Source organism: Hemibagrus wyckioides, linkage group LG18 (genome assembly GCF_019097595.1).
Source record: "Hemibagrus wyckioides isolate EC202008001 linkage group LG18, SWU_Hwy_1.0, whole genome shotgun sequence".
Classification (NCBI taxonomy): Eukaryota; Metazoa; Chordata; class Actinopteri; order Siluriformes; family Bagridae; genus Hemibagrus; species Hemibagrus wyckioides.
Window position 1 is genome coordinate 23,577,261 of NC_080727.1, and position 25,409 is coordinate 23,602,669.

At 41.6% G+C, this 25,409-nt stretch overlaps 1 protein-coding gene across 4 annotated transcripts in view; it reads left to right on the plus strand.

The window, feature by feature from the left end:
- igsf9bb (immunoglobulin superfamily, member 9Bb) overlaps window positions 1-25,409 on the plus strand; it is a 109,702-nt gene that overhangs the window by 55,076 nt on the left and 29,217 nt on the right. For 3 of the 4 annotated variants that reach the window (XM_058415778.1, XM_058415780.1, XM_058415781.1), the window contains exons 5-14: window positions 4,172-4,289; window positions 7,387-7,528; window positions 13,602-13,747; window positions 16,804-16,946; window positions 17,248-17,388; window positions 17,893-18,009; window positions 18,304-18,454; window positions 19,357-19,480; window positions 24,092-24,267; window positions 25,066-25,292. In XM_058415778.1, coding sequence (XP_058271761.1) covers window positions 4,172-4,289; window positions 7,387-7,528; window positions 13,602-13,747; window positions 16,804-16,946; window positions 17,248-17,388; window positions 17,893-18,009; window positions 18,304-18,454; window positions 19,357-19,480; window positions 24,092-24,267; window positions 25,066-25,292 — 1,485 coding nt within the window. The remainder of the gene's footprint in view (window positions 1-4,171; window positions 4,290-7,386; window positions 7,529-13,601; window positions 13,748-16,803; window positions 16,947-17,247; window positions 17,389-17,892; window positions 18,010-18,303; window positions 18,455-19,356; window positions 19,481-24,091; window positions 24,268-25,065; window positions 25,293-25,409) is intronic. The other variant, XM_058415779.1, reaches the window with a different exon arrangement.

Here is a 25,409-nt window from a genome sequence, read left to right on the forward strand (position 1 = left end):
AACTGTCTTGAATGTTGAGAAATAAGAGACTGTTTTTGGTATCAGCATCACTTTCTTTACCTGTATGACATAAACCATGAGCAAACTTAAAAAAAAACCCAAAAATTTATATATACACTGGTCAGCCATAACATTATGACCAGTTCCAGGTGAAGTGAATAAGACTGATGATCTCCTCATCATGGCACCTGTTAGTGGGTGGGATATATTAGGCAGCAAGTCAACATTTTGTTCTCAAAGTTGATGTTAGAAGCAGGAAAAATGGACAAGCGTAAGGATTTGAGCGAGTTTGACCAAAAGGGCCGAATTGTGATGGCTAGACCACTGGATCAGAGCATCTCCAAAACTGCAGCTCTTGTGGGGTGTTCCCGGTCTGCAGTGGTCAGTATCTATCAAAAGTGGTCCAAGGAAGGAACAGTGGTGAACTGGTGACAGGGTCATGGGCAGTCGAGGCTCATTGATGCACGTGGGGAGAGAAGGCTGACCCGTGTGATCCGATCCAACAGACGAGCTACTGTTGCTCAAACTGCTGAAGAAGTTAATGCTGGTTCTGATAGAAAGGGGTCAGAATACACAGTGCAGGACGGGTCAGGGCTGTTTTGCCAGCAAAAGGGGGACCAACACAATATTAGGCAGGTGGTCATAATGTTATGCCGGATAACTGTGTGCTAACTATTTATAGATGCAAAACCCCTCATAGACATGACTTGTCTATATTTCTCAAAAATATCATGGTTTTATGTCAGTGTCTCAAGTAGTTAAGGCTCTGGGTTGTTGGTTGTTGGTTTGTACTGCTGGGCAATTGAGGAAGGACCTTAACCCTCTCAGCTCCAGGGGGCGCTGTATCATAGCTGCCCCTGCGCTCTGAGCACCAGCTTCCTTAGCTGGGATATGCGGAGAAAAGAATTCCACTGTGCCTGTATGTGTGGCGACAGTAATAAAGGCTTCTTCTCCGTTGCTTCATTTATATGAATATTGCTGAAAAGTGCTGAATTTGTTGATTTGAGTTGGATTGTTAAAGTGAGGAATGAACCTGTGTCATGAACTGTATGTGTGTTTGCACTGACAAAATTGTGTGTGTATTAGCATCATAATTCAATGCAACTGTCTTTATCTGCTTAGTGCCTCGAAAATCTGCATCTGTATTAAGATTAAAATCTGAAATGGGCATGGTTTAACCTGTGGCTAGGAAACTATAGGAGTGTGAAACATTGCAGGGGTTGAAAATAACCTCTGAGGTGAAAATGTCCAGTGTGTGAAAATGTGGTCAGCATGGTCTGTGAATTTAGTTCAGTTCCTCAACCTCAGATACTCCATTGATGTATGTGGGATTTTTTTTATTTCACTTGGCTCATATATATTCCCTGACCAGGCAATTACTAAAGATGAATTAACACTAAATGCACTGGTCAGCTCCTCATGTTTATGTAGCTGTGCAAAGCTTTAAAAGAAACAGTGGTGCACTTGCTGTTTGTATCTGCGGTTGTGTTATAGTGTTATAATAATCCCTACTGTACATATCTGAAACCTTCACATGGTAGTCAAGTATTACAAGCATTTATTGAGCTACATGTGTTCTATATGTCAGGCTTTTAAATGATAACACTCATGTTTGTCATCTTTGCTGCACTTCATAAACAAAATGCCTGCAGCTTGCGGATCTCCTTAACGAAGCCGAGCCACCAGTCAACTATAAACAGAAATATTTAATATCTTTTTTTATTGTAATTGTTTCACATTCTTTATCACATTGCTGTTAAATCCGAGCAATGTCCAGATTTATTCCCTGACCTGCTTTATTCTGGTCAGGGTTGCAGTGGATTTAAAGGCTCAGGAACACTAGCCAGGAATAGACGCTGGACTGGATGCCAGTTCATCGCAAGCAACCAAACACACATATGCACCCTCATTCACACATAGGGGCAATTTAGGGACTGGCCAGTCTACCGACTGGCACGAGAAACTGGAGGACACCCATATAATCACAGGCAGAGCGTACAAAACTGAATAAACTGCCCATCGGCGAGGCTGGACAACAATTCAGTGTACTGCTGATTTTCACCTTAACGCACTTTATTATAAAAATAGATAGATAGATAGATAGATAGATAGATAGATAGATAGATAGATAGATAGATAGATAGATAGATAGATAGATAGTAATCATCACACTTCCATAACTGTATAAAATACCATTAATTTCAATAAAACTAATGAACCTGTGTTAACAGTTGATTTTATTTAATTCCAGGTTTTTTGCCTCTTATGATGTGTTTCATGTAAATTAGATGTTAATGAGTGTAATCTGGGGCGTGTTGTATGCATATGATATGTAAATAAGGGACTAGTGGATGGGAGCTTGCATTCACGCAGATGAATATGATCCATCATTTGCTCTCGAATTACTGCATACATTATTTTCATGAATCAGACATGCATCACTCTGTAGAATTAAATCTTATCTGTGTTATTTTATTGTTTAATTCATGTTGTATTCCACAGAAATGAAATATGAAGGCTTGAAGCTATATTATAAAGTCATGATTTAAATTTAATTTCCAACAGGAACACACAATAGAAACCTTCAGTATTGAATAACGCTGGTGGAATCTCCCTGATGTCTTAGCTAACGGGACTCTCAAAAGAAATGCTTTATTAATTCTCCTGTAAACTTAATTGTTGTATAAGAAATTTTCCTCCAGAGAGGTAAGGTCATGGTGATAAGCGCTCTTTTTATTTTCTGGATATTGGGAGAAGTTCGGGAGTCCTTCAGGGACCGGTCCTGGGACCAATTCAGCTGCTAGAGTGGAAGACACTGAACATTACTACAGTGGAAGATGCTTTGATAGTCACAAAGTTATAGTACACTGGTGCTGGTAACAGCTGGAGGGGACTATAATAAAATAGGAATGGTGTATCTGTGGGTGTATGAGAGAGAACAGGAGCACATTGATCTTTAAGTCCCTGGTGCAGTGGCCTGGTTTATTTGATCTCTCTTGCGTTGGCCCTGTCTCTTTGCTCTCTTTTTGAGTCATGATGTAATAACAATACTTGATGTTTTTGGTTAATGCCCTTTACTACATCCTTCACTCATATGTGGAATTGTCTTTAATGTACTTTAATAGTGTGTTTAATACTGTATTTAATGTATGCTGCATCCATTTTTTTTTCAGACCAAGTCTGAAACCATATTTTTGGTACTCATCAATTCCGACCCTGATACTAATACAGAAATGAGTCTTAATAGTAATCAGTTCATGTTACTGAGCACTATTGATTGATGTAGTGTGGTATGAGTGACCATCTCCTGATTCAGTGGTTAAACAGAGAGCATTAGAGAGCATCACAGAGTCTATTGGTGGTCCAGCAGCAGGATCCTGCGCACTCATTGCCACGACCCGGGTTCGACTTCTGGGCAGGGCGCTAACCCAGCTACTGAAGAGTTAACTCTCATCGGGCCCAAGCCTGGGTTAAATGGGAGGGTTGCATCAGGAATGTCATCCGGTGTAAAACCTGTGCCATATCGAAACATGCAGACCAAATGATCTGCTGTGGCGACCCTGAACAGGGAGCAGCCAGAACAACAACAGCATCAGAGAGCATCACAGGGCAGAAAAAAGAATAATTCACTTTAAGGAAAGTGATGTTTACATGATTGGATAGTGTCACTGTGACTGGCATGAGAGAGCGAGCACATAGTTTAGGGTTTGCTTTGCACTGATTATCGTCATTAATAGTGAGTTATGGCATCTGTTCATTAACACGCTGCATTGCATCCAATGTCAATGTCGTATATTATCACACAATATTGAATTTTTATAACAGAGCATTGGTATTGGAGCAAATTATCAGACCAAAACCTAACACTAGTATCAGTATTAATGTTTTCCTACTCATTGCCATGACTAGCAGTTGTGTATTGTGTATTGCATCAGAAGCTTTAGTATATGTTTATTTTACAGTAACTGTAATCCTGAAGAAGGGATCCATTAAGCAACCATTCATTCATGATCGATCCAAATTATTGTTGAATTTTAGTTAAGTAATTAACATTCAACAATATTTTGTGGCAATAATCCTCAAGTTTACACAGAAGTATGGGTGTAGCAATGACATATTCAGAGTGTGTTGAAGTTTGTCCATCATGATGACACCTCCTCTGTTTCAACAGGTGAGCGACGGCAGTCTGACGGTGTTGTCCATCAGCCGGCAGGACAGAGGAGCGTACACGTGCAGGGCCTACAGCGTGCAGGGAGAGGCCATCCACACCACACGCCTACTCGTCCAAGGTAGTGACCCTTGACCTCAGATTGTTCTCTGAGCATGTACGTGTGTAGAAACGTGATTAAATATCTAGATACCATCTGTCAGTAAAACGTACTGCTAGTCTAGACAGCTGCTCAGTGATGCAGTAGAGCTGTGAAACTACAGCTATGGAGTGTGTGATCTCTTTTACCACCGCCATCATGAAACATATCTCTTAGTGTGTATCCGCAAGGGGTATCTATGATACATATGTAGAAAATGCCAATTATTCAGTGTAAGTATTTGCAGAGAACACATCTACTACATCTTTGACTTGAACCTTACAACTTTTGGCTTGAGCTTTTCAGTTTTTTAGTCGTCTGATCACGTGCTCAGAATCTTAACCACTGAGCCAGTGGTGTTTCCCCAAGAGTTCATGTAAAGTTTAGAGGTTTCCCTCAAAGCTAGGTGTGGAATTAACCAGTGTGTGTGTGTGTGTGTGTGTGTGTGTGTGTGTGTGTGTGTGTGTGACACCGCCTGTATGATTTCCACACTCACTGATGTACTCAGATCACCTGAAATTTTCATTTTGATTTGTTTTTAGTCTCGGTTTCACACTGCAGACAAAAAGCAGAAAAAAACATGTGAAGATTATAATTCATTGATTTAAACAAACATTTGCCAAGTATGCATAAAAATCACAAAAATGACCTCAACACACACAATGCAGATTCAGCACAAAATAAATTATCTCTTTTTTCTATTTTTTTTTCTGGTCTAAATATCCAGAACACTTTTATAGCTCTACAGTTCATCTTTTGGTCTGTTTCCACCTCATGGTCCAATTTACAGAAAATGCTGACCGCAAACCCTCAGTCACCTCCAGCAGTCCTGTCAGTTCAGTCTTGTCAAAAAAGTCCACTCAAAAAAGTGCTATGATTTAGATTTAGCCCTATTTGAGATGTTTTTTAAACATAAGGAAGATTATAGAGTCTTCAAACACTGTCTGCAAACTGCATAGAAATATTCTATAGTAGTGTTTGAGCAATCAGTCCTGAGTTGATTATAAATGAAGCTCTGGATTTTTTTTATATTATGTGATAACCGAATCCTTTCTGCATCTGCAGAGATATTTCCAATTAAACACACACAAATACACTGATCAGGCATAACATTATGACCACCTGCCTAATATTGTGTTGGTCCCCCTTTTGCTGCCAAAACAGCCCTGACCCATCCTGCACTGTGTATTCTGACCCCTTTCTATCAGAACCAGCATTAACTTCTTCAGCAGTTTGATCAACAGTAGCTCATCTGTTGGATCGGATCACACGGGCCAGCCTTCTCTCCCCACGTGCATCAGTGAGCCTCGGCCGCCCATGACCCTGTCTCCGGTTCACCACTGTTCCTTCCTTGGACCACTTTTGATAGATACTGACCACTGCAGACCGGGAACACCCCACAAGAGCTGCAGTTTTGGAGATGTTCTGATCCAGTGGTCTAGCCATCACAATTTGGCCCTTTTGGTCAAACTCACTCAAATCCTTACACTTGTCCATTTTTCCTGCTTCTAACATCAACTTTGAGGACAAAATGTTGACTTGCTGCCTAATATATCCCACCCACTAACAGGTGCCATGATGAGGAGATACTCAGTCTTATTCACTTCACTGGGCCCTGCTCACAGTGTTATGCCTGGTCAGTGTATAATCAGTAATAGATATCCAAAAGACACATGAACAAAAGCCTAGGGAGAACTAGTACAGGCAGGTTTAACCATAAATAATGAGTGATAATATAAGGACATGACCAGTGAAGATAAGTTGCAGAGGTGCAGCAATTAGCCAGCCATTTTCCTGTGGGATTCCAGCACACAGAGCAGACGGGATAGACATGGCTAAGCACATTACACACATTAAGCATCACGAAAGATTTGAGCTGGAGAGAAGTCTGAGAGTGGAGACTCATTCACTCTGTGGCTTACATAACCCATTCATCATGCCGTCTCAGGAAACACAACAATGTTTTCATACGGGAAAAATGAATGAAAAGTAAGGTGAACTCTAGACTGAATTGCAGGCAAATGTACTGCTCTTGTATTGAAAGGGGTCACTCGTGTTATCATTATTATATTATATTGAGTTGGTTTAATGCACTCAGTGAGTGTGTGGCATGAGTTCATATGTTTGTGTTTGTGAAAGCTGGCGTGGGCAGATGAAGCTTTTTTGGCTGGAACTCCTGCTTGTTTACATAGTCTCTCTCTGTATTGCTAACAGAAGGGAGGACATGCTGCATTATATACGTTTATGAAAGGTAACTTGGGGTGAGGCGCTAACACCACACACACACTGGGGACAAACACGTCTCGATTAAAATGTCCGTGAGTCCTGAAAGTCCTTCTGAGTCCTTTCGTGTTTTCAGGGAAATGAATCTGTAATAGAAATATATACTTTTCTCTTCTATAATAAAGCATTCAAATGATTGAGTTGATCTACAAAGCCAGATGTTTTCCTGGTCAGATTTTTTTCTCCTTTATTTTTATGTTTTTCCTTTAATTATGCGAATATAAAGTATCTGTAGCTGTCATTGTAATTGGCCATTATAAAAGACAGTTTAATCAGTATCTAAGCTCTGTTTCTCCTTCTAATGGGCTTCCAGTGGAGACAGTAATTGTCAGAAGTATTAAAAATATATAAATAAATGGGTGCATATGTGTTGCTGGAGGTTTTTCTGTTCGCAGAGGAGGCTCTGAAACCTACATGCTTTACTGGGCAGCTATGAGTAAAAAACGAATAGCTTGGACACTAAATCTGCTTGTCCCAGCTGTCTATTCATATTATGCTCATAGCTGATGGGGTCATATTGCTCTCACCGTAGAGAAGGTTTATAAGTCACCAGTCTCACATGGTATATTTACAGAGTAAACATATCTTTATTCTGGACTGAAAAGGACAGGATACCTGTAGAGTATCCTACTGTATCTCCAAGCTTGACAGATTTTACGGTTTGGTCAGCACACACAGCTACATTCAGGGAAAGTTTCAAATATCTTTTGCAGCTCAGAACGTATCGGCATGAAAGCTTTCCATCCTATGGAATAAATCTAAACCTGTTCTCTCTCTCTCTCGTTTCGTCTTGCAGGACCTCCATTTATCGTCTCCCCTCCCGAGAACATAACCGTGAACATATCCCAGGATGCATTCTTCACCTGCCAGGCCGAGGCGTATCCTGGAAACATGACGTACACCTGGTTCTGGGAGGAAGATAATGTCTTCTTCAAGAAGTAAAGTTATGATCGGGTTCATTACTGTATCACATCTCACTGCTGTTGTGCTGTGCTGTGGGGAGACTTCGCTCTCTGTGCACTATCATCATCCTCATTCAGGCTTCAGGATTCCTGGCAGCATGAATGTATGCTACACATTTACACAGCCTGTTCCTGATCCAGTCAGTCAGCCAAGACCTGTTGGATGCCTAGTATTTCTTTAGTTTTGCACAGAAACTAGAAGTCAAGCTAGTAATAAAATTCTCATCCAAAATATTTCTGTAAAAATGACAACATAATTAACCTGGGTAATCAGTAGTATGAAATGAAATATTTACAAATTTATTTTTAATGTGAGAAAAATTAATAATCTCCTGCATAACTTTGACCTTTAGGGAACTTGGGAGGCATCATAAAACATGTAATTACGTGTAAACGTAGTTGAAGATAGATGCTGTGTTTTGGTTCTTTCTGGTCATACTGTATCCTAAACCCCAAACCACAAGTCTCTGACATATTACTGAAGAAGTGGATGCAGATATTGATGAAAAATCATTCTGAGATCAATCTTCCACTACATGTTAGCTACATGAGTGTCATGGTACCAGTGCAAAACTAAAGCAAACACCAAACACGTCTTGGCTAATCAAGTGCATTTATTGTGGAAAAGTAAAAAAAAAAATGTTTAGTCTTAGTCCTTACAGTAAAAAGTATAATCTGGTTTAATGTTTGGGCTTTTTACTGGTTAAATATATCTGTGGCAGCCTGGGAAAACCCTTCAGATGGTGAAAAGTCTATTATATATCATTGTAAATAATTCAGGCTTGCTTGAACTGACCCATGTTTCTCTGTTGTCATCTCCCAACCACATGCGAATGTCTAGATATTATCATTTTTGATTCGCTTCAAAAATGTAAAAAACACAGAAAATTACATGTAAGGACTTCATTACTATTGCGGTGTAGGAGCATCGTGGATATCTTGACTCGTATCTGACTGATGAAATGTTTAGACATGTTTATTTTGCTTCAGCACATGAAGGCAGAGATCCACCGAGTTAATTAAAGCATGATGTTTACAGTGTGAGGCTTTAGGCATCTTTAGGCATGCTGACGCTTTTCTTTACCACTGCAGGCCATTTTAAAAGTAAAAAAAATGTTTCAGCATTGTTTTTGTAAAGCATGTTTATGGTTTCTTAAATACGGTAGAATAGTGGTGTTGTTGCAGTGTGGGCGTGGCCGAGCGTCAGCTGTGGATAGAGAGAAGGCGGGTCAAAGCAGCAGGTAATGCGTGATGATTATTACTGCGAGTCTATCTGTTTGTATCTCTGTATTTTTAGGGACTCTTGTAATCACAGAGAGAGCGAGAGAGATACTATTTGACAGAGCATCTGACACACACACACACACACACAAACACACAGACATATGCTAAGGAGTGTGAACTAGAAGCTGATGGAGCAAAAGCTGCAGGTTTTAGCTGAGTTCCAGGCTTGTGTTTCTTAGAATAGAGCAGATTAGAGTACTTTATTAATCCCCATTGGAAAAATTTGGTGTCACAACAAGAGCAGAACTGAGGAATAAGCTTCAACACAAGATGTAAAGAACACAATAAACTCCAAGAAAATAGCAGAATAAGAAAGACTGAATATACGTATACATAACTCTCCATGTTATTTACAGACTGAGATTTCTGTCAAATATTACACACGTACATTAGACATGTGTGATGTTGTGGTAGTGTGTGTAGAAAAAAGTAAGCTTAAATAAATTGGACTTTCAGTCCAGGCTTTTCAGCACACTTTCAGAAACCCAACAAAACAACATGACACAGTAAACGGGTCTGTCCTGGACTCACGGCTCTCGCTCCGTCAGGTTCAAGTTCACACTGCTTGGCAGGTCTATGTGTGTGGGTGTGTACACTGCTCACAAGATCTGTCAAGATCTGTACCACTATCTCTCTCTCTCTCTCTCTCTCTCTCTCTCTCTCTCCTTGCGAGAGTCCCTGAAACAAATATGACACAAGTGTGTAGAATCGCAGTAATAAGATGCGGTGAGAATCATCATGCCGTACCTGTGGTGCCAATTCAACTCACCTCTCCTTCATGTCTACAGCTGACACTTGACCACAACCAACCACCCACACCTCCACCTCCACAGACATCCAGTGGGTTTCCCAGGCCATCATACATACACCGATCCGGCAAAACATTATGAGCAGTGAGAGGTGAAGTGAATAAGACTGATGATCTCCTCATCATGGCACCTGTTAGTGGGTGGGATATTAGGCAGCAAGTCAACATTTTGTCCTCAAAGTTGATGTTAGAAGCAGGAAAAATGGACAAGTGTAAGGATTTGAGTGAGTTTGACCAAAAGGGGCAAATTGTGATGTCTAGACCACTGGATCAGAGCATCTCCAAAACTGCAGCTCTTGTGGGGTGTTCCCGGTCTGCAGTGGTCAGTATCTATCAAAAGTGGTCCAAGGAAGGAACAATGGTGGACCGGTGACAGGGTCATGGACGGCCGAGGCTCATTGATGCACGTGGGGAGAGAAGGCTGGTCCGTGTGATCCGATCCAACAGACGAGCTACTGTTGCTCAAACTGCTGAAGAAGTTAATGCTGGTTCTGATAGAAAGGGGTCCGAATACACAGTGCAGAACGGGTCAGGGCTGTTTTGACATCAAAAGGGGGACCAACACAATATTAGGCAGGTGGTCATGGCAGGTAAAGTTATGCCTGATCAGTGTATTTGTGTGTGTTTAATTGGAAATATCTCTACAGATGCAGAAAGGTTTCAGAGGCTATTAGGTTATAACATAAAGTTATGCCTGGTCGGTGTACATCTTATAACAAGAATTATATTAGACTTCCAACGTAAAGTGTTTGGGCAGTCAAGAGAAACCACTCATAAGTATGACACACAAACACAGCTGAAGCATGGTCGATGGAGTACGGCCTGTGTGTGTTTCTGGATCATCATCACATTGCACACATGCTTCAGTGTATCTGGTACTTGCTTCAGGAACGTACAAGCTTTTAAGATTCCTCACACATTTATTTCTGTCTCGAAAATGATGGAGTCTCGCTTAGAATAGTCTAGACAGTGCACTACTGAATACTTAAATGTCAGCTGTTATTTGATCTGCATGGTTTAGTAAAGACTGTCTGCTAGCAGGTTTTTCACAGTATCCATTTAAACCCCTATTCTATTTCACAGGGCAGAATAACTAGTATGGATTTAGAGTTTTCATTTAGCAGGATGAATTAATTCTTTAGATACATTAGCTAAGTCAAATTTCCACAGATCTAGGACAATATCTTGAAATCTTTATATACAGTAGACGCATTATGCATTAATACCAGTTGAATTGAATTCTCAGATCTGATTGGTCTGATCAGAAGGTGACAGCAGTTTCTGAGAAGCAAATCACAATTTCTTTTTATTAATATAGTCTCTATGATTATTATCATTATCCTTTCTACAGAACCTGATAATGTTCCACATCAAGTAGAGTATGTTGCCAAAAGTGTTGGGACACCCCTCCAAACCATTGAATTCAGTTGTTATTTTTCAGGGGTTGGGCTCACCTTTGGGATGAATTAGGGCGGAGACTGTGAGCCAGGCTTTCTCATCCAACATCAGTGCCTGACCTCACAAATGCACTTCTAGAGGAATGGTCAGAAATTCCCATAAACACACTCCTAAACCTTGTGGAAAGCCTTCCCAGAAGAGCAAAGGGTGGGACAACTCCATATTACATTCATGTGCATGTAAAGGCGGACGTCCCAAAACTTTTGGCCTGACTCACAGTCTCCGCCCTAATTCATCCCAAAGATGTTCTATGGGGTTGAGGTCAGGACTCTGTGCAGGCCAGTCAAGTTCCTCCACACCAAACTCACTCATCCATGTCTTTATGGACCTTGCTTTGGTCACTGGTGTGCAGTCATGTTGGAACAGGAAGGGGTCATCCCCAAACTGTTCCCACAAAGAGCATGAAATTGTCCAAAATGTCTTGGTATGAAGCTGAAGCATTAAGAGTTCCTTTCACTGGAACTAAGGGGCCGAGCCCAAACCCCTGAAAAACAACACCTGAACTCAATGATTTGGAGGGGTGTCCCAAAACTTTTTCCATTATAGTGTATTTTATATGAATGTATAAAGTATAAAGTATGCTACCTTTTTCACTTTGGTATTTCACACAGAAATGGCTTTTTAGCTGGAACGCACTTCTAAACATTTCTCATAAGCCACTTTCTCACAGACCAGTCACTGGGTTTACCAGGATGCTGAGTAAGTACATTAGGCTGGATTTCTTAATAACCCTCAAGTAAATGAAGATTAGGAATTGTTCTGCAGATACAGACAAATTGGCTCTCACACTTAACTATGTGTCATTAGCATACCCATTAGCTTGCCCACTGTCTTGAGAAGGTTTGGAAATTAAACTTGTGTTCAAATATCTGTCCATTAAAAAAAAGAAGGATATTAGGAAAACTGCAAACAGGAAAAAGTTGTGGTGTATTGACGGCTATTCTAATACTATGCATTCACTGCTAATTCATAAGATGTGTAAACAATGCTATAAAAATGTAGAAACCACTCTAAGATCTTCTGTTCTGAGTCACAGTCATTTTTCTATTAAAACAGAATTAAAGGTCATCTTAGCACTGATCCGGGTTTGATACCAATCTGAGCTCATTTATGTTCCTGGCTGATCTTTATTGACTAGTCTGATCTCCGTCTGAGAGTGAGATTGTTCAGCACTCAGACATCCTGAATTCTCTCCTTTCTTGCTCTTCTTGACAGCATGGTGCTCGTGTCATCATGTGCTTCACTAGCACTGATTATAAGTAGTGTAGCATTGAGCTATCCTAAACGCCCTCATGCATGGCCAGCCTGTACAATATACTGCATACAAAAAGGATTTTATGCCTTTTTTTTCTTTTTGCTCTGCAGGAAGTACGGTGCAGGAGAGTGACAGAAAGCTGAGGCATGAATAAAACTCACTCAGCTGCCCCGTTTTAGATTTCTGAGCACTCCTTTCAGGATATCCCAGCTGGTGCTTCTAGGATTGGTTGAAGAAACAGATTGGAAAATCATTAGGGTTTAAGCTCAGTCCAAATAAAGAATCATTAACATAATGTACTATACTGGATAGCTAGGAGAATAATGTAGATAACAAGATGTTTGTCTCATCCAAAATGTCACCTAAAGTACAGGAAATATCTTCCTCAAACCACTTCCTGTTATTAAAGTAATGTCACAGAGTCTTGCCAAAATGATTCAGGACAGAGAATGACTTTAATCAATAAAATTAAGATAAACATTGTAGTGTTCTGTGATTAGCTACATTTACGCACTTTACATTTATAATCAACAGTTGTTTGGTGTGATTAAGCTATTCATTTTTCCATTTTATACATTTCGAACTACATTTAATGTTGTCTATCATCAGTAAAACGAGTTAGCTCCTGTTATCGCTTACATGTAAACAATCTGCAGCTTGTCACGTTATTGTGAAACCACTTCAAATTTACAGCCGTACCTCTGACCGGTACAAATCACTGACCGTGACTCGCTCCATAACTGCTAAATATACGTCTCATGTCAACAATGACATGTTTTTTAAAATTTGTTTACATGGAGTGTCCACCATCCATGTCCCTGTTTTAGATGTTACTATAGAAACGATAACCTATTAGAAAGAGCCCGTAAATATAAACCCGTGATTAATGCAACTACTGTCAGAGCTGCTGTTAAAGAACGTTAATCAACACCTTCTGACCAATTAGACTTGAGAATGCAAGAGGAATGAAGTAGAAAGCATTGCAAAACCTTTACTTTAAATGTAATAACGATCGTGAGATTTTATTACTGTGGTGTGAGATGCAGAAGAGAGTTTTGGTTATATAAACGTTTTAAATAAGTATTCATTGCACACCAAACGCATTCTGGCTGATTGAATGCCTAGGAAGTAGATGGAAAATTAAATTTATAGAGTTTTTGATTTACATGAGTTTATGAGTTTTTCGTGTACATTAATGGCAATTTACTGAACTTTGCTGTCATTTATTTTCTTTCTTTCTCCAGCGATCTAAAGCGCAGAGTGAGCATTCTGATTGACGGCTCCCTCATCATTGCCCAGGTGAAGCCAGAGGATGCAGGGAAGTACACTTGCAGCCCCAGTAATAGCCTTGGTCGGCCCCCCACTGCGTCAGCATACCTGACAGTGCAATGTGAGTCACGCCAGCCACACGCATCTGTTCCTATGTACATTTCTATTCACCCCCAGACGAACCTCTGTGCAGTCGTACAGTTGTACACAGTTAAGCTACAAGTGGTAACAGTACGGTGCGATAACCGCGACTTGATTACAATCTGCACGTGACTGACGTCACGTTTACCCCCTGCCAAACAATTGCCCCTAATCACTGACTCCATAAGAACGGAGAAAAGCCTTTGTGCTCACCATTTTCTGAATGTTCAAATGTTTTATTATATTTTTTGCTTATTTTATATTAATTGGTGGCAGTTTGTTAGGTCATTTGGGACATTTTTTGAGTCACCTCTTGATTAGCTTTTAGGTAGACTGGTGTAGCAGCTGCTCAGAGGTTACCCCTGTCATTGTCCCCACACTGGCCTCTTTGCTTCAGCCCACCACTTTCTATTTGCAGCCTGCAGATTGGACTGACTCGTTCGTCCCCTGGAGTCTGGGCTTGAATTGAAACAGTGACCTTGAATCCATAAGCCAGGCGACCAGTCAGTCATGGCACACTGATGGACATGTGTAGAGGAATTCCATGATTTGGTCAATCGCTGCAGGAAGCTTTTGTGCCTGAAGCTTTTGCAGAGATGGCATGGTGACTAGTTGGACAAGGGAGCACTGGAAATGTCCAGTGGAGACATGCTATTGGTGGTGACTAGTATCCAAGGCAACAGACATTTTGAACTCCTTCAGTCTCCAGTGTGAGATTGGCTTGTGTTGGTGTGGAAAGAGAGAGAGAAAGAGAGAGGAGGGGAAAGGGATTACATCATAGTTTAGCTGAGCTGAGGCTGAGAATGAGAGAGAGAGAGAGAGAGAGAGAGAGAGAGAGAGAACACTCTACCCAGAGCTCATCTTCCCTGAATCTTGCATGCTTAAACGGCTAATCATCAATCCAATAGCATTGATTTCTTTAGCGTTATACAATATCTCCCCTCTGGTCATCTTGTTGAAAGGCTAAACAGCTGGTGGAAGAATCTTAAGGTCCTTTTTTTGTGGAGAATCCCGTGTGGTTTGACAAAACGGAGCTGCAGCAAGCTACACTTTAAAGATGAGCCCAGGCTGATCTTCATTAATCTCCCTATCCATCTCTTCTCTGGGGTGTCGAATCTTCTCTACGTCAGCCCAGACTGACCGCCGCAAACTGGTCTCAGCCACCGGCACTTAGCGTGGACACCCTGCACATGTGGAGAGGGAAGGAGAGAAAGAGACAGGAGGGGGAGATGTGGATAGGGGTGACATCATCCTATGTGGAAACCCTCTTCTCTGCAGTGACGTCACCTGCAGACGCTTGGCAGCGGTAACAGCGTGGGTGATGGCGACCCCAATAGACGACTGGCAGCACTGCACTCCACACTTGCTGCTACATTTAGCCCACACTTTTATTCAACTCTTCTCAACTTCTCGTTCCTCTCCTCTCTTCTTTTCTCCCTGTGTGCTGCTCACGCTGGCTTCTCCTTCTCTTCACTCTTCCACCCCCCCTCCGTCCTTCCACATCTGCTAAGAATAGAGCCAGGCACTTTGCCAAGTATAAAGATGGATCAGTGGAGTTCTTCAAAGTATTCACACCAGAGAGCTGCACTAGGCTGTGATTGGGAGGCGTGAACTGAAAGGCATGAAGAAACAGCCTGAATTTCGTGTGGTACAACCAACAGTCACACTGCAGACAAATGTATAAAAATGTGATAGAAAAAAAAATCATATACAATGAGAGTTTGGGTTTCACTGGCCGTGGCAAATCATGGAGATTTAGCCTGATATATTTGCTTTATTTATATATATATATATTTGATATATCTGTATTTTCTGTCTTTTTCTAATTATATTTGAAATGACTGATAAAGACGTACAGAACTCTGGATCAGAGTCAGTCAGGTTGACCAAACAAATCAGATTTCATGTGAAAATGAGATCAGATCAGATTTATTTTAATCTACAATTCCATGTAAGGCACTACTTGACATTGGGAACTAGAATATCAGGTATTATAGCAGATCAGGGAAGGAGAGAGACTGGATCTAGAGCAGAAAAGTCTGCTAACTTTCCCTTTTTGTTGCTGAATTCTGAGCCAAATGTGTTCAGAACTAAAACTAGACAATGACAATTTTTTAAACCATAACAATCTATGGCAAATTCTCCCTTCTTATCCTTAGCTAACTGACTTGTATAGTTGGCATAGCAACCATGTGAATAAACTTTCTGTGATAAACTTTTTTAAAATGTAAACATTTATGTCTGATATGTGGCACTGGGGTTGTGGGTGGAATGATCAGATCAGTAGGTAAATCTGAAACCAAGTAGTTTCTTACCTCAAGAATCATACAGATTTCAGAGTCATATTCATGTACAAATGAATTCTTTATACAGGTATCTTTCTCTTTTTATCCTCCCCTTCAGCGCTCTATTTCATAGCTGTTTGTGTATTCTGATTCAGTGTGTGATTTATCTTATTTCCTCCTAAGTGAACAGAGATTTTGCGCGCGGTGATTGCCTGTTGTCGGCTTTTGCAAAGGTTTCTTGTGATTGAAAAAGGCAGTATATAAACGAAAAACCTTTTAGATACAAAACACAACTCAGTTAAAGAAATTCTGTTGCACTTCTCATTGTCTGATATTCTATAATCTGCTTTCTATGATATCAGACATGGCTGGGTTTAAAACATGGCGGTATTTGTTATTCGTTTGTCTCTTTATCGTTATACAGTGGTTAGTTCTGGCTCACTAATCTGATTGGTTGAGAGATGTTCCTATGTTTCTCTTAACCTCACTGAGATGTCTCACTGTGTTTATCACTCCTACCACCTCCTATTTGAACCAGTGCTGTAGCAGTGTTAGCGATATCACCAGCAGATATGACAAACGATACTGTTCAATAAAGTTTTTTTACCAGAAGCTCAAGCTTTTTTACCAGATGTACAAATCCAGCACAGTTAATACTAATTTTTCAGCCACCATTACAGATACCAGTGGTTCATTGCCTAATGACTGCTTACAGCCAACTTTCTCGCAAATTTCCTCCTCTTTCTCACAGACCCTGCCCGTGTGGTGAACATGCCACCCGTCATTTATGTGGCCATCGGACTGCCGGGGTACATCCGCTGCCCGGTGGATGCCAACCCACCTGTCACTTCAGTGAAGTGGAAAAAAGACGGTCTGCCTCTCCGGATAGAGAAGGTTAGTGAGACCTTGCCTCCTCGAAGCTCATCCGTTTTATTTCGATGCTTTCTGCTTGCCATAAGCTGTACATCGTAGAACTAGGCATTAGGAATAATTGGATGCTTTTCAAGCGCTCTGTGTGAGGTGGAACTGACTCAGTTTAGTACTGATCCCCTGCATCATGCTCTCAAAGGTGGATGATTCACTGCTGATTCAGAGAATATTATTATTGAATTCCTGAAATGCGAAGATTTATTCATTTATTAACTCTTTGTACTTTTATGTGCTTAGAATAATGGAATTGTACTTCCTGTTTCAGTATCCTGGCTGGAGCCAAATGGAGGATGGGAGCATTCGAGTGGCCGAGGTGACAGAGGACTCTCTTGGCACCTACGCCTGCGTGCCTTACAACGCCCTGGGTACCATGGGACAGTCCCCTCCCGCCCCCCTGGTGCTAAAGGTACTCGCATATGTACCTATGGCCGTTCACACATCAGTCAGGAACATGTAGTGCTAGCACTTGGCACTTCTGTAATCTAATCTACCCTGTGGATGTCATCTGTGTCCTGGTGTCATTACTCAATTTGCATCTCTGTGTCATTACTTGATCTGTGTGTTTGTGTCATATCTCCATCTGCATCCCTGTGTTATATCTCAGTGTGCATCCCTGATTCATTACTTAATCTGCATACATTTGTCATTACTCAATCTGTGTCCCTGATCTCTGCCCCCATGTTGTCACCATCTATACAGCTAGTCCTAGTACCTGGTCTGCACCATTCCACCCTACTGCCCCCCAAAAATGTTAACCCCTGTGTCATTACCTCATCTGTGGACCTATGTTGATTTTTACCCCTTGAAACACCTGATTTGATCCCCCATGTCATTATTTGGGTCATGCCATATTCATGCATGTCTTCCAAAACCGAGATGTTGCTCTGATGCACTCCCTGTTCATGTGTAGGATCCCCCTAAGTTTCTGGTGGTTCCAGGAGGAGAGTACAGACAGGAGGCAGGAAGAGAGCTTGTCATCCCCTGTGAGGCAGAAGGAGACCCATTCCCCAACATAACATGGAGGAAGGTAACATTATTCAAAAAGTCACTTCAGAAAGTTGTCTCAGCATATTATCGTATTTTTATGTGAACACCAGGTCCAGCAATCTAAGCCTTTTGTGCTTCTATCTCTCAAAATGACATTGTACCTCACTGTTCAATGTGATGAAACGGTTCTTCTTCACCTTTTCTTTCCGTTCCCTTTCTTCTTCTTCTTCTTCTTCATCTTCTTCTTCTTCTTCTTCTTCTTCATCTTTACTTTTCCCTCTTGCATTCTTCTTCTCTCTATCTCTCTTTCTTGATCTCTCTCTCTCTGGCAAAGGTAGGGAAGCCCAGCAGGGGCAAGCACAACGTCCTACCAAGAGGCAGCTTACAGTTCAAATCTCTCAGCAAGGAGGACCATGGGGAGTGGGAGTGTGTCGCTTCCAATGTTGCCACGAGCATCACTGCCAGCACGCGCCTCCTCGTAATCGGTAAGAGCCAGCACATCCAGTGACTCAAGCACATGACGTACCAGTGTGGGCTAACATTGCATTTCCTGTGTGATGATGAAGATGTACGGTACAGCCTGTTTTTTATTTGCTTCCTTTAAAGGCGGGTTTTTTGTATCCACATGGTTAGATGAGCCAAAAGCTCAGTTTGTAAACTGTACCTCCTGGCAGGAGTAATTTGCCGGGTCAGCGGTGCACAGCATCTTCATTTGAATATTACAGATGAGTAAGTGTTTACTTTAGCTGAAAGTGTATACAAGTAGGCACACAGTCTAATTTAATCTGAGAGAGCTTTTTTGGAGGCTGAAGGGGAGCACAAGGTTGCTTAATGGGCAGGAACCATGCTTTCACTCGGCTGCCCAGTGGTCTTGTTGGTGGTACAATGTGCTTGTAAATGCAAATAGATAGAGCACTGTGGTGGGAATAACATGCTTGGCGGCATTTACCCTGGTAATTTGCAAGAGTTTAACACCTGCTCACTGGGCCAGCTTGTCTCGAGTCTTTGCCACTTATCCATTATATATATTTATTTTCAGAGAATCCAGCAGGTGCATGCTCCTGTACAAATCATTATATTTAATTGGCTTTTAAAGCACATTATTTGTAAGTGATTCTAAAAGATGCTTTTTGTAGCACAAGCCTGCTGATCCTAGAGATAACAGCGTAACCGAATCGCTCTGTTTATGAGTCTTCAGTTCTCTTTTAGTGTGTTTGTGCATGTGTAAGCACAAGCTTGTGAGGAACCGAGATAATCTGTCTGAATAAAGATTCACGGTGTTGTCATCCAAGTCAATGAAATCTGGCCGTTCATAACTGCCGTCAGTGTCCGTGTCAGCGTGTCTGTTTTTAGGAGTCTGTTTTGACACCCTGTTCGCTCCCCACAGGCACAAGCCCTCACGCCCCCAAAAACATCCACGTTTCGGTCTCGACGACCTCGGCCAACGTCTCATGGGAGCCAGGCTATGACGGCGGCTTCGAGCAGACATTCTCAGTCTGGTACGGCCATGTGTGAGTGATCCCAGCATGCTTTGCTTTTTGCTTCCTTTCCTAACTTTTTCCATCGGGTACGAGTGCTCATCCAGGATCATTTTACAGGAGTGGGCAAAAGTGATCCTTGATCAGCTCTCTGGCTCTGAGAGGTTTGCTACGTATGAGCCTTGAGTCTCGCTGCTGCTGCTGAACGGATGCTGGTGGGGGTCGGCATCGGTGATCTGTAGAATGTACATTGGCAGAATTGGATTAGTTCATAAGTGATTATACCTTACTCACTCATACTTGCATATTATAAATGTAATCACTCTAGTCAGTTAGAGTTTTACAGAACTGGAACAAAAATAAAATGCTGGGTCATTTCAGGCAGTCCAATGCCAGCCATGATTTCTGGCAACAGGATTACCGTTCACCAACAGTACATAACCGTAAAGCCGTGACGAAGAGAACGACCCGACATGAACCCCCGATGGTGTCGCTCTGCATACAAATCACCGTATTAGGAAGAGTAGACTGTTGTAGGATAGTGTGCAATTATTCTTACCTTTAAACACTTTCTCCCAGTGAAAAGTAATAACAGATTCAGGCTAGAAGTCCTGTGACATATGCCCAAGCATTTCCTCACAAAGAGGATTGCAATTAACTGCAAGGTACTTAAATAATTACTGCGTAGGCCTGAGGTAAAGTACATTTAATCAGAAGCATCTATTCACATACTCTATATGGCCAGCTTGTTTGTGGACACTTGACCACCACACCCATATGTGGTTCTTCCCTAAATGGCTAGAAGCATACAACTGTATAAAATGTCTTTGTATGTAGTAGATTTGCTTTCACAAGAACTAAGCAAAACTGTTCCAGCATGACAATGCCCCTGTGCACCAAGAAGACATGTTTGCCAATGTTGGAGTGAAACAACTCAAATGATCTGCACTGAGCCCTGATGTCCTGAGATTAAGAGAAATGCCGACTCTACCCCGGGACTCCTGACTGACTAAAGCTGTTGTGGGTGAACGAGCACCACTCCAAAATCTAGTGGAGAACCTTCCCAGAAAGGTGGAGGATATTATAAGAGCTTTAAAGGAGGACTAAATCTGGAAGGACACATTAGTGTGATGTTCTGGTGTCCACAAACCATAGTGTAGCTCATGTCTGAATGACCCAGACAAGGGTTCTCTAATAATAGGATTATCAAAATGATATGCATGAATTTGACATTAATGTTCAGACTTCTCTCACAATTCAGTGAAACCCTGAAAGTTCTGCTACAGTAAGAGAAGTTGTACCTTCCAGTATGTAAGTATAGCAAACATTAATGACTTTTCAACAGTAAAATCCCAGATATCACAAAAAGCAATGTGGTACCTGTATTATATGCATTACAACATTAAAGTAGATCCTGTGTTAGAAGAGATTATAAAGGTGCTTGAATGTTTTTTGCCCTGGGAATGACCAGATCCATCTAGCCAAGCTGTTGCCTGGGCTTAATTAACTAGCAGCACGCTTCATGCCTGACCTGCCTCCATTTCTTCTCGCTCTCTATCCTGTGCCTGCTGCCTGCGCTTGCCCCCGGCTCTGCTCCTGCCCTGCCGCAGCCGCCGACGATATTCAGCACGAATATCAGCATTCTATAGCTTTGTGTCTTTTCTTTACTATAGAATGAAAACTTGCTTCACAGTGCACTTGCAAGCTTGTTTTTCTGGGTCTGAGCAGGTACGCTGAATAAGAGAATACCATGAGCTTAAATTGATGCAGTAAGGATCAGACGATGAGAACTGAGCCAATGATGGTGCCATGATACTGTAGCACTATATTCTTTAATCTTGTTTGTAATTTTAGCATTTAATAATAACCTAACCCGCTAGCACAGATTGATTGACACAACAGAGAGGAGCATGAGTTTTACCTGATGATTTAAACGAAGCATCACTAACACGTTAAACGTTTGCTCGTTATCCGATTACACACGCTGTAGCTAGCTAGTCTAGAAAGCTAAGTAGAGCGACACAGTACCGTCAGACGACCTTCTTTGAGAATGAAACTAAAAGGAGAAATAAAAGATGTCCATATTTCTATTTTGTTACTCTTTTATCTCTTCCTCTTTCAGTGAACTTGCTTTTCTGTGTGCTACTTAGTTCTTATCCTCTTGATAACATTTTGATGGTTGCCCATCCGATACGGCTAATTGCGTCTCTTTAATTACACTACGGTGTACCCTTTATAGCTGTTAGAACCGCAGTTATTGTCCTCACACAATAAACAATCCATAATACTGTTCATGCAGCAAACCAGACACTCTCTTTACTCGTGCAAATATGAAATAAAAACATAATGTTTGGCCATTTATGCAGAATGACCGTCCTGTTTCATAATATTTAAATCCACAATGCTGTATTTAACAAGCGCACTGCAGTGTTAAAGTGCTATTTAGCCCCAAAGGCTTGGTAAGCTGAGAGATCTGGGAAATAAGGATAAGAGGTAGAGTGAAGGACAGCAAAGCTTTGGATGGCCATCCCCGCTGGTTTTAAGTGATTGTGTGTGTTTAAGAGGCAGTCACGGGTACTGACTGAGGACACCATCAGTATTCACTATGCATGCTCTCACCTCCAATCAGATTAAGACCACACACCTAGTCTCTGAGTCTTTCCAACAATGCTGCATAACTACGAACACACTCATACACACATATATAAAGGCACTTTTGCTTCCTTGACCAGCTGTTAATGTGGCATCATGCCATTACAACCCCATGCCACAAGCTAAAAGAGCAGCCTCAGGAAGAGAAGAGGCCAGAGTGTTCGTCCTTCTAACCGCGAGCTGCGTTCTGTTCACCTTTCTGCCTGGTTCTGGCTCCAGCATATCCTGGCCTGATTTGTAAGCAGCAGGTGCCCTACTGAGCGAAGGCCATTGCCAAGAACTGACTAAAGGTGTTGGTGGAAGAGAGAAGCTCAGTGACTCATACTTTAAAGGTTCTGTGTGAATAGCCTTCCTCTCTAACCTTTAAAGATGCCCTCTGTGGCTCTCCGCAGCAGTCCACGCCAGGCCTATTGATGTAGGCACTTGGCATGTTGTTGTCACTTCCGGTACATCAGAAAAATGTTGATAGCTGACCCCTGTGGTGGTGTGAGTAACTCGTACACAGAAATGACTCACGCCAGAATAGGAAAAAGGAACAAATGCATTTAATGTAATTTTTCCGATTTCATATCCAGGTTATATTCAGGAGTTAACAATGGATAAATGAATTTGGATCAAGTCTATCTAACTGAATATGCTAAGGAGCAGCAAATTAGGATGCACTGTGTGTCCTGACACCTTTGTATCATAGCCAGCATTAACTTTTTCAACAATCTGTGCTACAGCCGCTCTTCTGGACCGGACCAGACGAGATAGCCTTCACATCAATGAACCTCGGGTGCCCATGACCCTGTCTTTACTGGCTGTCCTTCATTGCACATTTCATAGGTACAAACTACTGTATACTGGGAACACATAACAAGAGCTGCCTTACTGGAGATGCTCTAACCCAGTTGTCTAGCCATCACAATTCCCCCAGATCATTAGACTTATCATTCCTCCTGCTCACTGAGGACACTAACGCATCAACTTTGCTGTTTAATATATTTCACTTCCTGACAGGTGCTATTGTAAAAAGATTATCTATATTAGTCACTTCACCTGTCAGTGGTTTTAATGTTATGGCTGATGGGTGTGCATGTTGTGTTCAGCAGTGCAATGATCTCCATATACCTGCTGGGTTGAGTAATATCCCAATAAACAATAATATCCAACCAACAACAGCGATGTGGTCAGAAAGTGAACCTTCAAAAGGGTAGACGAGAATGAAATCAATCTGTCCATTAAAAAATAAAGAACTTCAGTAGGTAGGTGTGTCTAATTAAACACTATGTTTAATCAACAGCACACATACTAAATTATATGGGGTCATTGTTGGTCCTATGGTGATCCCCTTCCACTGATGGAAATGCTGCTCACTGGCTCTCACCCTCCTCACTCTCCTGGATGAATGACCGTGGTGAAATAAGACTCTGATCCGTGAATACAGCGGGCAGTATATCAGAGCTGAGCACGCTGTCAGTAAGCGCACAGTAAGCACACTTTGATTCATGCCCGTTCCTGGGCCCTTGGCCCCATCATAGACGCATTCACAGTTCTCCATGCATGTCTGTCACCCAGATTTATGCCTGTGTCTACTCGCTATCAGTAACAGCTCTTAGGATTTGCATTAATGCACTTGTTCTGATTATTGTTCTAATGCACAAATCACGTCCTATTCTAGCTCATCCCAAGGACACTCCTAATAGAAAGAGCGAGGCTGTATGTACGGCACTTACCATATGAAGAAGTATTGTGATAGGCATTGGCAGATACATGCCGATGTTGCTCTGTCAGAAATCTGGCAAATTCTTCTGCACTTACCCTAAGCTAAGTAGACCCTGTCTTTTTGTCTAGCTGCAGGCAACGCTTTCATCAATACCGTGAGTGACATGGCGATCGTTATCTGAGGATGCGTGTGCCTTAGTGTGTGCGTGTGTGTGTGTATATGTGTATGTAGGTTCTGAGCTAAACTCTTTTTTATTTTTCCTGCACATGTGGCTCCCCCTGCAGGGTGAAGAGGGAGCAGCTAGGCTCGCATGACTGGCTCTCCATGCCTGTGCCAAGCGGACAGCACTGGCTGCTGGTGCAGGGCCTGGAGTCTGAGACGGCCTACCAGTTCAGCGTCCTGGCGCAAAACAAGCTGGGCACGGGGCCCTTCAGCGAGGTCGTCACTGTGAACACTCTAGGTGAGCGCATAGACTTGTTAAGTCAAGGGCATTTTGTAAAGTCCCTGAAAAAACGATTTGATTACAAATGATTTAAAATGAACTTATGATATTTGCATTAAATTATTATTTCAATAACCAGGAAATATCTAGCCAGCTGATTGCATAAAAGAAATAACTTAACATAAATATACTTAGAAATATTAAGTGTATTAGGATATGAATTTTGTTGTATATTATATTTCACTGCCTTAGAAAAGCAGCACTACTACATTACATTTTTATATTAAATAAAACAAATAAGAAAATTGTCAATTTTTGGCCATGCTTTCTTTCTTTCTTTCTTTCTTTCTTCCTTTCTTCCTTTCTTATCCACAAGCAGTACTTTCTTGTTACTTATATCTAGCGAGATTTTATATTTTAAACACAATCTCAAGTTAGGTCGACTCTCACATGACTTTATATTTACTGTATAAAATATGTTCAAGACAAAGGGGTCAAAGTTCCAGTAGATCCTACACAGTGCACTTTCTGCCTGATAGAACTGGATTTGGTCACAGATTCATCCACAGAAAGAAGTATTTAAAGTGCCATTACTACAGCCAAACAAACCTACTGTATTGTAGTCAAATGAAAAGTCCTTTAAAAATGCATAAGCTGTTGGCCTGAATGTAATATATATATGTATATATTATGTATGTATATATCGTAATATGTGAATGTAATGAATACTCATGCCTCTCTCTACTATAGAACTGCTTGGAAGATCTCATGTGTTGATTAAGGGTTTGAACTCACACCATGCTTTTGTTCACACAGTATTTCCTATAAGTACCCCCGAACCTCTGGTGCTGCTTACCCCACCACGGTGCCTCACAGCCAACCGGACACAACAGGGAGTCCTGCTATCATGGATTCCTCCAGCCAATCACACGTCGCCGATCGATCATTACATCATGGAGTTCCGCCTCGGCGAGAGGTGGGACGTCCTGGATGATGCAATCCCTGCAGGAGAGACGGAGCTGTTAGCCAGAGACCTGATTCAGGTAAACACTCGACCGATGTTAGTCGACAGAACAGCCGACCATGCGGGATCCTATAAAGTGGAATTTGCATTTCATTTCTCAGACATGTCCAGAGAAAGTGCAGAATCATCCTTTTTT